Source organism: Myotis davidii, unplaced genomic scaffold, assembly GCF_000327345.1.
Source record: "Myotis davidii unplaced genomic scaffold, ASM32734v1 scaffold172, whole genome shotgun sequence".
Taxonomy (NCBI): domain Eukaryota; kingdom Metazoa; phylum Chordata; class Mammalia; order Chiroptera; family Vespertilionidae; genus Myotis; species Myotis davidii.
The window spans coordinates 3,663,685-3,678,607 of record NW_006284343.1 but is presented as its reverse complement, the minus strand read 5'-3'; the positions used below and the strand labels follow the sequence as shown (position 1 = coordinate 3,678,607).

General features: G+C 57.9%; 1 protein-coding gene across 1 annotated transcript in view; it reads left to right on the top strand.

The window, feature by feature from the left end:
- LOC102773865 (CMRF35-like molecule 2) overlaps positions 1–14,923 on the top strand; it is a 24,043-nt gene that overhangs the window by 1,713 nt on the left and 7,407 nt on the right. The window contains exons 2-5 of the mRNA XM_006754635.2: positions 705–1,052; positions 2,189–2,288; positions 3,125–3,219; positions 5,822–5,947. Of these exons, the coding sequence (XP_006754698.2) occupies positions 705–1,052; positions 2,189–2,288; positions 3,125–3,219; positions 5,822–5,947 (669 nt within the window). The remainder of the gene's footprint in view (positions 1–704; positions 1,053–2,188; positions 2,289–3,124; positions 3,220–5,821; positions 5,948–14,923) is intronic.

Genomic DNA, 14,923 nt, shown 5'->3' with positions numbered 1-14,923 from the left:
TGTCCATTCTCCTTTTTCATCCCTGCTCCTGTCTTTCCAGGCCCTGGGGACTCTGATTTTGGGTGACCAGCACACGCCCCAAACCTGTGTCAGGAAACCTAATAGGGCCTCTTTGGGGACTCGCCCCTTCTCAGCGGCCAGGGGTGTGACAGACAGAGTGTGCTGATCCTCCCTAGAGGGTCCTGGAGAGCCAGAGATTTAGTTTTCCTCCCTCGAGGACACACGGAGAGTGGAGTAAACAGACGCGGACTCTTAAAGGACAAGTCCGAGTTGCAGGAACCCAGCATGCATAGCCCTCACTCCACAGGGAAGTCTGGGTAATGACCAAATCTCCCCCCTGCCCAGCCCCCGCCCCCCATCACCCGGCAGAGGCTGCAGGCTTAGCACAGGGCAGGGCAGCCAGCTCTCTCTGCTCCCACTCCAGCTGTGGGCCGACTCTGCCTGTCCCCAAGGGACAGGGCCCGTGTGGTTACTCCATGTCTCTGGCACCCAGAGCACAGGCTTCTCCTCCCGTTGACTGCAGTCCCCAGACCCTCTGGCTTCGGTCTAAGCTCAGGTGTCCTTCCAGGTCGCCATACCCGAGCCCAGAACTGTCCACACCTCCCTGGCCCCTTCCCCCGGGGCCTTCAGGCAGCTGCTGCTGCTGCTGTTACTGGGGGCCAGCGGGATGAAGTCCTGGGACAGATGTGGTTTGTGTTTTCCAGGCTGCTTGTCCCTGGTGGGCCCCAGATTTGTGACCGGCACCACGGGGGACTCCCTGACCATACGGTGTCAGTATGAGAAGGATTACAAGGGCTATAATAAGTACTGGTGCCGAGGACAATATGACACCGACTGTAACAAGATTGTGGAGACCCAGGGAACAGAGAGAGAAGAGAGAAGTGGCCGTGTGTCCATCAGAGACAACGCTGACTCCCTCACCCTCACAGTGACCATGGAGAACCTCAATGCAGCCGACGCTGGATCCTACTGGTGTAAAATTCAGACAGTGTGGATCCTGGACGCGTGGTCACGTGACCCCTCGTTCCAGGTTCAGGTGTCTGTTTCCCCAGGTGAGAGCTCCCCTTGCTCCTCATGGGATATCAGACTAACTCTCTCAATTGCTTTCCTTCTTCACCTGCAAACTTCCGTGCAGCCTATCCCATTCTTCCCTCTTTCTCTTTTAGGTTGAGGGTAAAGTTTTCTCCCCCAGTTCAAAAGCAATACTCCTGTGTCTGGCTTCTCACCCCTGGCTCCTTGCCTCCCATCCCTTGGGCCAAATCCCCTCTTAGCTGATCCGTATCCTTTCTCCATCCATTGTCTACACCCTCCCCAATCCTCAGCCTCTTCCTCATCACTGCTCTTCGCCTCCGCCTATCGCCTGTGCATGTCAGCTGGTAATCCTGCGGCCTCCTCCACCGGCCGCTGTTTCTCCTTCCCTCCTTCCCACTGGCCTGGAAGGTGGATGAGGTGCGCTTCCTCCTCGATGCTCCAGCGGTGCCTGGTGGGGTCCCACCCAGGGTCCACACTTTCCATTAAAGCGAGTCAATTGGTCTGTGTAGGTGTCTCTGCCTCTCTGTAAGGGCAGGGATGGTGCCACATCCATCAACAAGTCCCCGACAGCAAGGACCTCAAAGGCTGTGGTTGGAAACCTGAGCCTGTGTGGGGTGCTCTGTGAAGGGCTGAGACCCGGATGACTGCTTTTTAGGGGACATCAAGAGGCTCGGATAGAGTGGAGCTGGGGCTGTAAGTTATGCCAATAGTCTGAACACCCGAGGTCCTGGGGAGAAACTGGGTGACACCTACCCAGCTTTGGGTAAAGTGGCTTTAGTTTCCATATAAATGGCGCTCTGAGCCCCTCCCACATTCTCTATGAGGCTCTGAGCCATCTTCATCCAGAATCCCCCCTCCGGGGTTCCTCATCAGGCTGGGGAACCCCTGAGGGACCCCTGGCCTCACCCCTGGTAGAATCAGACTTGGGGTGGAGGGAACAACCTGGCACTTACTAGAGGTGACTCTTGGCTGGATCTAGAAAAGTCTCATTAGTCCCTGAGGGGCGCCACCCAGGATGTGGCCTGGGTTTGGCTTCAGGCTATCTCTTGAACCGCGCCTCCCCCTCTCCCACCCTCACCCCCGCCCCAAGATTCAAACAGCTGCGTGGTGCGTGGCTGGGGAGACAGCAATGCGTGATGTGTGATTTTACCTCCAGCACCTCCTACGACCACAAGACGGACCACACATCCAGCCACACCTGCCACGTTCCCCGCGGAGACCGCTGGGCAGAATTTCAGCACCAACCACTGCCCAGGGTAAGGGCCCAAGGCCCGGAGGCCATGCAGGAGGAGGGCCAGCAGCCTATGGGACCCTGTGGCGGGGGCTGAAAACACACCATGTCTTTTCTTCCTCACGTCCGTGGGTTTCCCTCCAACTCAGGTCCTGATTTTCACATGGGAATTCTGAGTGGAAAATGTCACTGGTTCTGTGTATGCTGCCCCGTGGGGCAGTTGCGGGGACACAGGAGGAGGCGGGTTCAGGTGGCGGTGCAGTCCCTTCTCCCAGCCCCACCTTTCCCCTCCTCCTCCCTGCTCTGTGCTGGACTCGGGAACCTGGGCTCGCTCCGACGGCCTTTCTCTACTGGAGTCCTGCTCCTCCCACCAGCTGCCTGTGCGTTTGTTGGGGGACAGGCTGGCTCCAGGCTGGAGTTTGGACCCATTAGCCTCCCAAGGATACTAAAGAAAGGCTGGGATGCTGCTGCCTGCCCCTGAGGGGAGGGACAAGGGCTTACGGTGTGTGTTTCAAGACGTCATTGGTAAAGGGGAAGCTGGGAGGTGGGAGGGGGGGGGGGGAGAGGGAGAGAGAGAGAGAGAGAGAGAGAGGAAGCAGGGAGCATGCTCAGAAAGCAGGCGCAGCCTGGTTCCTCTTCTCTCTTTTCTCCATCGGCCCCCTGGGAGAGTCCCAAGGGCAGGTCTGGACCAAGGAGGAGAGGTGGCAGGGGCCCTAGAAAGGGGCCCGGGAGTGGGTCCCTTCTAAATTGGATTCTGAGTGATTTGGGCTTTAGAATCGGCACAGGGAGAAGCAGGGACAAAAGGGGCCCGGGGCCTCCCCGTGAGGGGCATTTCATTCCCCATCACCGTGTCCCTCACAGGGTTCCGCTCAGCACTGTCCACTTCCTGCTCCTGATCTTCCTGAAGCTGCCCCTGTTCCTGGGCGTGCTCGGTGCTGTCCTTTGGGTGAGCAGGTGTCAGAAGGGCCCCGGAGGCGGACAGAGTCGGCCTGACCAGGGGACTCCACCACGCCGCCCACCAGCTCCGGGAAAGCCCTGTCCAGGAATCCAGACCTTCCGACCGGACCAGAGAGACCTGCGGGCTCTGCACTCCAGGGCAGGGAGGCAGCCGTGCCCGGACTCTGCAGGGACCTAAGCCTTTGGAGGGTATTGTTCCTGTGTCTTCAGGGGCTCCTGGATCTCAGAGGACACCCTCTCAGGGGAGAAAGATGAACCTTCGGGTCCCTGTGTCTGGTCCTCCTCTCTCCGTCCCAGATCCTCAAGTATTCTCTGGAGGTTGCATGCTCAGAAGCCTGGCTCTTTATTCTTCTCTGTGGCACAAAAGCTTAGCTCAGTATCCCCCAGGGCAATACCACCTCCTCCCTGCAGACAGGAGGCTCCTGCCTGCCCAGGACTGAGGCCTGGGACCGTATGGCGCCCTCAGCAGGCTTGGGAACTGACCTCCGGCACGCCCCTCACAACTTCAGTCCTTGAGCTCCCTGGGCTCCATGGTCCCCTCTTCTCAGGGTCCCACACCTCGAACACCACGAGAACGGGGCGTCATTTACAGACACAGGAGAGGCAGGCGCAGGCCTGAGTGATGCATAGCTTAGATTTCTCTGTGTGACCAAGCAGAGAAATCTACCAGGAAGCCAGAGACGTGGGTTAACAGAGCATTGACGTCGGAGAGAAGACGGATGCAGAGGTGAAACCCTGTAAACTCATCGATCAGTTCTAGCAGTTTTTTGGTAGATTCCTTGTGATCTTCTACAGAGAAAAGCATTGCGCAAGAAAGACACTTTTATTTCTTCTTTCCTAATGGATATGCTTTAATGGCGTCCTGGAGTCCCCAGGGAGCCCCTGGAAGCTTTTAAGCACTCGGGTGGCCATCGGGAGCATGTGGCATCGGAAATCCATGGTTTTCAGGCATTTAAACTTTTAAACGAGAAGCCAGAAGTGAAATTCCTCCTGTCTGGCATCAAACTCCATTAAAAATATTGTGATCAAAATGGAACGTGCTTTCGAATCCCTGCCAGCCATGGGTGCAGGATGTCAGCTCTGAGTGAAGCGGAGAAATCATAGAGCATTGTTGCGTCTGCCCAGTATTTACGGCTGGGACCATATGGCGCCCTCAGCAGGTGTAAGAACTGAGCTCCTCCCTGCACAGATGGGCCTGCGGGGACCACATGCGGCCCGTCCCCGGCTGGCTCAGGCCAGGTCCAACTCTGCTCCCCTGGGGAGCAGCAGCCTCGCCCTTCAGGTCTCCTTGTTCTCACATGTGACATGAAGATGCTGGGTTAAGACTTGCACGGGGGCAGTTTTAACACATGGATGAGCCTGACCGGCATAGCCCAGTGGTTGAGCGTCGTCCTATGAACCAGGAGGTCGAGATTTGATTCCTGGTCAGGCACATGCCCAGGTTGTGGGCTCGATCCCTGGTTGGGCGCACGCAGGAGACAGCCAATCAACGACTTTCATCATTGATGTTTCTATCTCTCTCTCCCTTCCTCTCTGAAATAAATAAAAATATATTAAAAAAAAAACCATGGATGAAAGTTCCTTAACCCTCCTCCTCCTATGAGTTGGGTTTATGTCCCCTCCCGGAAGTCTGTGGGCAGTGGCTGCTTCAACCAGGAAACACAGCAGGTTCCTCTATGCTTTTCCCATCATCCTCTTTCTAAGGAACCTGTTTAGATACCTTCTTTTTCTGAAAGTCCCCCCCATCCCACAACATTTTAACAACAGAGATATGCTTTTGACAAAACTAGTCATCTCTCCACCACCTCTATTAGTATCTTGACTGAGATGACAACAACCTAGGTGTTTACCCTTAAAAGAACTTATTAAACCATAAACTTAGCGTGTGAAGACTAATTTTTGAGATATAAACACACCTCAATAATTACTTTTAAAAAATATAGAAAATAACATTTTAAAAGTTCTCTTAAAAAGTCCCCATGGCCCTAGCAAGTTTTGCTCAGTGGATAGAGGGTTGGCCTGCAGACTGATGGGTCCTGGGTTCGATTCCAGTTAAGGGCACATACCTGGGTTGCAAGCTCCAGTCCCAGCCCTGATGGGGCGCATGCGGGAGGCAACCAATCCATCTGTCTTTCTCTCACCCATGTTTTTTTCTCTCTCTGTCTCTCCCCCTCCCTTCCACTCTCTCTAAAGAATCAAAGGAAAAATATCCTAGAGATTAACAAAAACAAACAAACGTCCCCATGCCTTCCTTTATTCACTCCTAGCCTTCGATTACAGTTTGCATCTACACAGGGGGTCCTAGTTGCGACCTCTCTGGCGGTGGGGGCGGGGGCACGGGACACGGACGGACAGAAAGATATTTGCCAGGCTCCTCCCCTCGCCCCTCCCCTGGCTCACAGGTACATCCTGTGAGACACACCTGACCCTGGTGCTTGATTCAGGCTCCCTTCACGCCCTCTCGAATGTATGGAAACAGTGCAGCAAACAATATCATCTCAAAGAGCCCAGGAAATCCATGGATGCAATAGGAACACACAGGAGACATATCGGTGTGAGCTGGGCGATGGTCCAGCCCTGTCTCTGATCGTCTGTGCTCAGATGATTCTACAGAAGGTCCCGATGCAACAGGAGGTGCGGCCAGCAGCCCTCTGACACCTCCTGTGGTGATGGCGGTAGCGGCGGTGGTGGTGGTGGCGGCGGTGGTGGTGGCGGCGGTGGGGGGCGGTCCTTGCCCTCATAGACACACTCTGAGCTTTGGGGTTTAATTCAGGTTTTGTACCTATCAGTTGGTCTGGACTCTTGATTCCATTACTGGCCAGAGCTCTAGACAGTGTTCGTGGTCCATGACCCGGGGCAGAGCCACAGCCGAGTCACAAGGAAACGGGGCATCCACACAGGCAGGACAGCAGGTGACCGAGGGCCCAGGGCGTGAGGGGAGCACCTCGCTCTTCCTGTCTCCGCTCCTTCGGTGGAGACCGGGGTGCGGAGCTGAGCTGAGAGGGGGCAGCTGACTGTTCCCGGGGCCAGGATGAGGGGGTCCTCAGGGCAGCAGGCGCCCTCGTCTCTCCTGGAACTGCAGCCACTGGCCACCCCTGATAAGACGGCAGGGGCTTCTGCTAGTCCCAGGCGAGGGTCTCGATGGCGTGGGGATGGCCGTCTCCTGCGAAGACCGACTTATTTCCCCTTGGGGTCGCCCTGGCTCCTGCTCAGCCACATCAGCGCGCACAGCAGGCACCCCAGCAGGGGCACCTTTATGACGGTCAGGAGCACCACGGGCAGGTTGCAGAGCAGGAACCTGTGCAGGAGCGTGGCCACAGGGGTGAGACTCTTCTGGGGCAGCCCCCATCCCGCTCAAGCACCCCCACCTCCCACAGCTCAGCCTGGGTGACAGGCAAGCCCCGGTCTCTGTCCTGGCCAGGAAGGCCCCTCTGAGGGCTAAGCTGCAGGGGCCTCCCTGTGTCTGTTTCCTTCCTGCCTTTTGGCTCATCTCCCACAATTCATTGCAGCTCACCCGCAGTCCAGCCAAGCTTTATTCTACTGTTCTCTCCACCTCCACCTCCCTTGGTACATCCTGCCCGTCTTTGAAGCTCTGGTCTTTGAAGCAGAGGGAGGGTCCCCTACCCTGTGAGCACGGCTTTCTCTGCTGGGCTCTCCTGGGAGGGTCCTCTCGCGGCCCTGACCCCCCACCTAAGGGCACAGGTGAGGTGCACTGGACCAGGTCTCCCTCTTGGTGGACACTTGGCCCAGTTAGACCATTGGGCCCCGGGTTCCTATCCGGGTATAAGAATCTGATCCTCTCGCCCTACGCCTCATCCCCTCTGCTAGGGCCCCCGTCCCCGCAGGCACCCCTGCCCTGTCCCCGCAGGCACCCCTGCCCTGTCCCTCAGCCTGCCTGTCCCTCAGCCTGCCTGTCCCTCAGCCTGCCTGTCCCTCAGCCTGCCCTGTCCCTCAGCCCGCCTGTCCCTCAGCCTGCCTGTCCCTCAGCCTGCCCTGTCCCTCAGCCCGCCTGTCCCTCAGCCTGCCTGTCCCTCAGCCTGCCCTGTCCCTCAGCCCGCCTGTCCCTCAGCCTGCCTGTCCCTCAGCCTGCCCTGTCCCTCAGCCCGCCTGTCCCTCAGCCTGCCTGTCCCTCAGCCTGCCCTGTCCCTCAGCCCGCCTGTCCCTCAGCCTGCCTGTCCCTCAGCCTGCCCTGTCCCTCAGCCCGCCTGTCCCTCAGCCTGCCTGTCCCTCAGCCTGCCCTGTCCCTCAGCCCGCCTGTCCCTCAGCCTGCCTGTCCCTCAGCCTGCCCTGTCCCTCAGCCCGCCTGTCCCTCAGCCTGCCTGTCCCTCAGCCTGCCCTGTCCCTCAGCCCGCCTGTCCCTCAGCCTGCCTGTCCCTCAGCCTGCCCTGTCCCTCAGCCCGCCTGTCCCTCAGCCTGCCTGTCCCTCAGCCTGCCCTGTCCCTCAGCCTGCCCTGAGCAGGTGAGTCATGCTGATGTCACTGACGGTTTCCTGGAGGGAGAGAGGCGTGCGGTATCACACACCCTAAAAATACCCACTGCGCTCTCTTCACAAGTCCTGCTCCCTGCGGCACCCATCGCTCCCCCGCCGTTTCCTCCTGTGCCTCTCCAGCCTCGATAAATGCCCTGCCTTCTGCACCCTCCACTCGACGGAACAGCCGCTCTCCAAACAGGACAAAGCCAGGTCCTGAAGCAGGCCCCCAGAGCCTCGCCCCATTCAGACTCGGCACTATGGTTGAAAACATCCAACTCTCAACATCCTGGGAGGAAAAAAAAAAACTGACCCATGCATCCAACACCTTCATGTAGGCGCGGCTATAGGGTTAAGCCTCAGACTGACCTGTTGACAGAGCCACAAACAATGCCCAGCTTAGAGGGCACAGCCCTCTTAGCATAATTAGGCTTGACCTTATGGCGCTCCCTAGATATTATCTGGGGAGGGAAATGCAGCAAGTGCTGCCAGAACAAGTGAAACTCACAAGAACATTGTAACTATGGTGACCACTTCCTTGTTTACCTCTGGCTATAAAATAAAGGCTCAGCTTGCTGTCTGGGTCTCTCTCTGTGGCCTCAGCCAGGCACAGGAAGAGCCACCTACACCCAGCTATTCTCCCTGTCTGTCTTTTCTACATCCTTCGCCCCCGCCACCCGCCCCTCAGGCTCACCAAACCCTTGGCTGAGCTGGCCCAGTACAGAATAGGACCCTTGAGGAAGGAAGGGGATGGGCTGGAGCAGGGGAGTGAGCCGATGGAGGGCGGTCCTGAGAGGCTGGACCCCGGGTGAGAAGGGAACCTGACCCTGGATTTTGGGGAGCCCCCCAGGCTGTGATGGGATGAATGTGGGCTTGGGGGTGCTTGCCCTTTGATAGAACTCATTGACTGTCCTTTGGGAGCCCTGAAGGGTGTGGACTTCAGGTTGATGCCCTCAGCTTCCCACCCCTTCCTCTCATCGCCCCAGCATTTGGGGAGAGAAGGGCTGGAGCAATGAAGCATGTATCTACCCGTGACTGTGGCAGAATAATGATCCCCAAAGACACCCTAACCCCCAGAACCTCTGCATATGTTATGTTACATGGCAAAGGGGAATTCAGGCTGCAGGTGGACTTAAATCACTAATCAGCTGACAGAGGTGGGGTGATTATCCTGGGTTATCTGGGTGGATCCCAAGTAATCACCAGGCTCTTTACAGGTGAGAGTGGGGCCAGGAGCCAAGGAATGTGGGCGGTCCCTAAAAGCTGGAACAGCCAGGGGATCCTTCCCTTAATCTCCAGAGGAACTCAGCCCCGTCAACACCTTGATGTTAGCTCAGTGAGCCTCACTTCAGACTTCTGACCTCCAGAACTATTCGACAACGATTTTGTTGTTTTAAGCCACCGAGTTAGCAGCGATTTGTTACAGCAGCCGCAAGACACTAATACAGCAGACCTTCCTTCTAGCGCACTTAGGCTGAACCCCACTACACCTCCTTTTGCTTCCTGGGGGGTGGGGAACCAGAGGGAGCCAGAGCCTGTAGCCCCATGGAGGGCTTTGCTTAGGTTCCACGCGGGGAGTGGGGGGCCCTTTAAGCATGCAGAGGTCAAAGGGAGCCGTGGAGGCGCAGTGCGGGCTCTGCTGTTTCTCCCCTGCACGGGGCACATCAGAGCGGCGCCGTGGGGTCCCTGACCGAGCGTCCCTAGGGGAGCAGTCACAGGGCGGCAGCGGGGAAGGTCTGCAGGGGCCCAGCTCTGCTCACCTGGTGAGGGATCTGGTGAGAGCCATGCTGCCGTTGCTGCTCTGGGCGATTGGAGGCGAGGTAGCCAGACCGACCGAGGTGGGTGTTGTCACAGGTACAGCCGGGTATGGTGACGTCAGTTCAGTCATATCTGTTGTCTCAAGGTTAGCCGGGTATGTTGTCTCAAGTTCAGGCGGGTATGTTGTCTCAAGTTCAGGCGGGTGCGTTGTCACAGGTAGAGCTGCATATATGTTAACGTAAGGTCAGCCATGTTTGTTGACACAGGTCTAGTTGTTTTTGGTGACAGAGGTACCGTCGAGTTTGCTGTCTGCGCGTATGTTTAGTGGGAACAGAGAGGTGTGGTTTCCCTGATTCCCAGAGTGGAGACGAGACCGAGGGCTCAGGAAGCGGACCTGTGGGCGGGGCTCCCACCTGACTCTCCTTCCAGGTCTCTGACCCAGGGAAGCTCAGGTGCTTCCGGGGCAGGTGTGGCTGAGCCCAGAGGCCCCTTCAAGGCTCAGAGGCAGCCACGGGAGGCCTGTGGGAGGCCCCTGCCCTGTGGTGAACCCTTCCCTTCCGCCACTAATGAGGTCAGAGTCCCTCGCCCCCTCCTTTGCTCTTAATATGTTTTTAAAAATTGATTTTAGAGAGAGGGGAAGAGAAAGAGAGAGAGAGAGAGAGAGAGAGAGAGAGAGAGAGAGAGAGAGAGATCAATTGGCTGCCTCCCATATAGGTTCCCACCAAGGATCAAACCTGAAACCTGCCCTAGCTGGTTTGGCTCAGTGAATAGAGCATCGGCCTGCAGACTGAAGGGTCCCAGGTTCAGTTCTGGTCAAGGGCACAAGCCTGGGTTGTGGGCTTGATCCCTAGTAGGGAGCATGCAGGAGGCAGCCAATCAATTCTCTCTCTCCCTCTTCCTTCCTCTCTGAAATCAATACAAATATATTAAAAAACAAACAAACAAACAAAAAACCTGAAACCTAGGTATGTGTCCTGACGGGGAATTGAACCGGTGACATTATGGTGCATGGGATGACGCTCAACCAGCTGAACCACACCGGCCAGGGCTTCTTTGCTCTTATGGAGCCAGAGGAGGGAGAGGAAGGGGGTGGGGGCAGGGAGAGGGCTGAGACAATCGGATAATGGCTTCCAGCACCCCACTCCTCCCTGCACAGCCCACAAGGCACGCCCCCACCCTGTCGGTGGTCGGTCAGGCTGGGGCTGCCCTGAGGGTAGAGGCAATGCCAGAAAGGCCTGGAAAAGAGGAACCCCCTCCCTTCACAAGCCTGCCCAGTCCCGTCGGCCCTTCTCTGCCCCCTGGTGACACTAGATGGAGGCGCGCAACACACGGGTGCACACACACGTGTGGTCTCCAGCCTCCTCCCCACCCGTCAGTGCAGACAGAGGGAGCGTTCTGCCTGCTCCATGGTTGGTCCCAGGCTCTGAGGACAGGAGGGGCAGGTCCTACCTGGGCCAACATACACGCGCACTTGGTGCCCCAGGTCGGTTCCTGACTTCTCGATCCCGCACCAGTAGACGTCCTCGTCGCTTGGCCGGAGCGCCATGATGGTCACGGTGAACCGGTGCCTCCAGTGATCGTCCTGGATGGACATGCGGCCGTGCCCCACCGTCTGCTCGGACCCCGTGGTTTTAAGGAGGGTGTCGCAGGAACCCCAGGCCTCTCCGCGGCACCACCACTTAGAGTAGCTTTCCCAGCCTGGGTCATAGCAACACTGAATGGTCGCCGAACCCCCTCTGGGGCCGCTCACGGACCACGGACCAGACATGGAGAAGCAGCCTGCAAAACAGAGGCCCAATGGGCTTCCTGCAGCCCAGGGCTGGCAGGCTTCCGGCCCCGCCCCGGGCCACCAGCAGCCTCTGCCCTGGGGCCCAGGGTCCTCACGTCCCCACCTCCTGTGTGTTCCTTAGTCGCTGGCACGGTTTCTTTTGCTGTCACCTCTCATGCGAAGGTCCCCTTTGGGATCTGAATGCCCAACACAGGGGCCTCTGCCCACGCCCCCGCCCCGTTTCGGGGATTGTCCCATCCTGAACTCCTCTTCCCCACAAGCCCACAGTCCGCAGGTTTATTTCGCCTCCTTATTTTTAATCCTCACCCGAGGATAGTTTTCCATTGATTTTTAGAGAGTGGAAGAGGGAGGGAGAGACAGAGAGAAACATCGATGTGAGAGAAAGAGATCGACTGGCATCTCCTGCATGTGCCCTGACCAGGCCCTGGGCCAGGGAGAAGCCCACAACCAAGGTACGTGCCCTTGACCGGAATCGAACCCGGGACCCTTTGGTCCGCAGGCCAACGCTCTATCCACTGAGCCAAACTGGCTAGGGCCACAGGTTTATTTCTGAATCCTAGAGCCATGAGGCTACATTTGGGCCGCCTCCATCCCCCACACACCTAAAGCCCTCGCCCTCTGACTCTGCACAGGGGATAGAGTTGCGGGAACTAGACACACATTCATGCACACACACTCACACTTACGGCACACACTCACACACACCCTTTTCCTTTTACCTTGAACACTGTGCTCTTTGTGTCTCCATAGCTCGGCACAGCTGTTCCCTCCTACCGGAAGGTTCTCGTCCCTCCGCTGAAGGAATCAAACCCTTGCACCCATTCCTCCAGGCTCAGCTCCTGGGTCATCTCTCCTAAGGTTCCCAGATTCTGCGGCCAACACAGCCCTCCCGATGCCGCCAGACCACTTTGTCCTCGTCTCCGCCATCGCACTGACCACGCTGGGTGACATCTGGCCTTGGGCTCGGCCGGAGCAGAACCTCAGGCAGGTGGACGGGTGGCTGGACCCACGGTCCAGAGAGCATGCCCACCCTGGCCTTGCTGCCCGCCCCCTCTCTGGACCTGAGCACTTTCCTGGAGGCTTCCCAGCTCCAACTGCTAGCCCACACCAGCTGCCAGGCACTGGAACAACCCAGACCCCGAGCCCCACCGTGACCAGGTGGGTCTGAGCTGAGTGTCTGTGCTCCTACAAGCTCCTGAGAAGGATTCAAAAGAGCCCGAGCCTGTGCTCCTAAAGCCCCCGAGAAGGATTCGCCACGATTCGTCCATCTTGTCCGCAGCGCAGCCCGGCTGGGAAACACTGGCCGAGAGGGGGCGCTGGTGTTCGCTGGGGTTTTCTGTTTCTTTCCTGCACCTGACAGAGACCCTGTGAGGTAGCAGCGCCTTGATATCCGTTTAACCAAAAGGTGCCTCGGTCATCCCCGTTCCTGAATCCCCAGCCCCACTCACCTGGGACGATGAGGAGGAGCAGGGCTGGGAGCAGCCACATGTCCTGCCTGCTGGGCTCTCTCCCTGGTCACCGTCCAATGCCAGTGCCCTCCGGGGACTTGCGCGGAGCCCAGGCGCACTCTGCCCTTGATTTGTCTAAGACATTGCGTTTTATTCCTCATCAACTTCCCTTAAATTTTTGTCTTCCGTTATTTCCTCATTTCATTAATTAGGAGACAGGTCATGTGTTCCTTTGGGAGTGTATGGTTGCTGTGTCTCCAATGATTTGGGGGAAGCAGAGCGCCCAGCCCAATTAATATTCGACAAAGGAGGCAAGAGCATACAATGGAGTCAAGACAGTCTTTTCAATAAATGTGGAGCTGAGAAGGTGGCTGCCGGCAAAGCGACAGGGCGAGCAGCGGGACCCAGGGAAGAGCTCAGAGATCAGGGCGAGGGAGTGACCCACTCGCTGGGTTTGCCCTTTGGGGAGGGCGCTGCGCTCAGGGCTGATTCCCAGCATGGCCAAAGGGACATCCCCTCCTAGCCCCCTTCCAGGCAGCCCCACCACAGGGCACCTCAGACCCCCTTCCTGCCCTGGGCCATTGTCCCTCCCTGAGTCCCTGAACCCCCCTCCCCCCAGGACAGCTTCCTCCCAGGTACTGAGTCACTCTCCAGCAGAGACCGCCTTGGGGACATGATAAGGAAGGAGAAGTGGCTTTTTGTCTTCAATGCTTTTTCCCCTACATCTGCCTGTTCCACTGGCGGTGGGCTCACTGCGTGGACACTGCTTATGCTGATGAGCCCTCTCCCCCCCTCCTCCAGAAGCCCCCTCCCTCCTTCTCTCTCCCCTGTCCTCTCCCTCTCCCCCCCTCACCCCCCCATCTCCTGGAGTCTGTCCTAGAATCTCTTGTCTCCAGGGAGTGTCCCTTCCCGGGTGCCTAACATCACCTCTGAGCACAGGACCGTCACAAACACACCCTCCTGCCACCCCATCTCCTGGGGCGGGTCTCGGCTGTCACTGGCAATGCCGAGAGCCCACAGCCAGTGATATGTGAAAGGATGTGGGGAAAGCATCCAGGACAAAATGAGCTGAAGCCAAAGACCACTCCTTCCTCACAATGTCCCCAAGGCCCTGAGCCTGCGCCCTCCCCAAAGGGCAAACCCAGCTCGAGTCGGTCACTCCCTCGCCTGAGCTCTGAGCTCCCCCCAGGCCCCGCTGCTCACCCTGCCTGCTTTGCCAGGCGCCACCTTCTCAGCTCCTCACACACAGGCTCCAGAGTGGAACCCTGGCCAGGCCTGGACGCTTTGCTTCCCCCAAATCATTCGAGACACAGCAGCCATGTACTCGTACATGACAACACTGCCTATCTCCTCCTACATAATGAAATGAGGAAGTAACTGAAGATAAAAATTTAAGGGAAGCAGGTGAGAGAAACAAAACACAGTGACTTAGACAAATCAAGGGCAGAGTGCGCCTGGGCTCCGCGCAAGTCCCCGGAGGGCACTGGCATTGGACGGTGACCAGGGAGAGAGCCCAGCAGGCAGGACATGTGGCTGCTCCCAGCCCTGCTCCTCCTCATCGTCCCAGGTGAGTGGGGCTGGGGATTCAGGAACGGGGATGACCGAGGCACCTTTTGGTTAAACGGATATCAAGGCGCTGCTACCTCACAGGGTCTCTGTCAGGTGCAGGAAAGAAACAGAAAACCCCAGCGAACACAGCGCCCCCTCTCGGCCAGTGTTTCCCAGCCGGGCTACGCTGCGGACACAGGTGGACGGATCGTGGTGAATCCTTGAATCCTTCTTGGGGGCTGGTAGGAGCACAGATGCTTGGCTCAGACCCACCCGGTCACGGTGGGGCTCAGGGTCTGGGTTGTTCCAGAGCCTGGCAGCTGGTGTGGGCTGGCAGCTGGAGCTGGGAAGCCTCCAGGAAAGGGCTCAGGTCCAGGGAGGGTTCGGGGAGTGAGGCCAGGGTGGGTCCAGCCACTCATCTGCCTGCCTGGATTTCTGCTCCAGCTGAGCCAAAGGCCAGATGGTCATCTAGTATGGTCAGTGCAATGGCGGAGACGCATGGAGTCGTATCACGGGGAAGGAGACCAGGGGTCTAATTCTGGGCTGAACGTTAAGTCCTTGGGTAGAGCTGGTGCTCAGAGAGGACAGGGTCTAGGGAGGCGGGGCCCTTGGGCTGCCCAGCTCTGCTGCTTCTCATCCTCCCAGGGGAGCAACCAAGGAAGCGGATCCGCAGCCTCTGGCGGGGGTTGCCC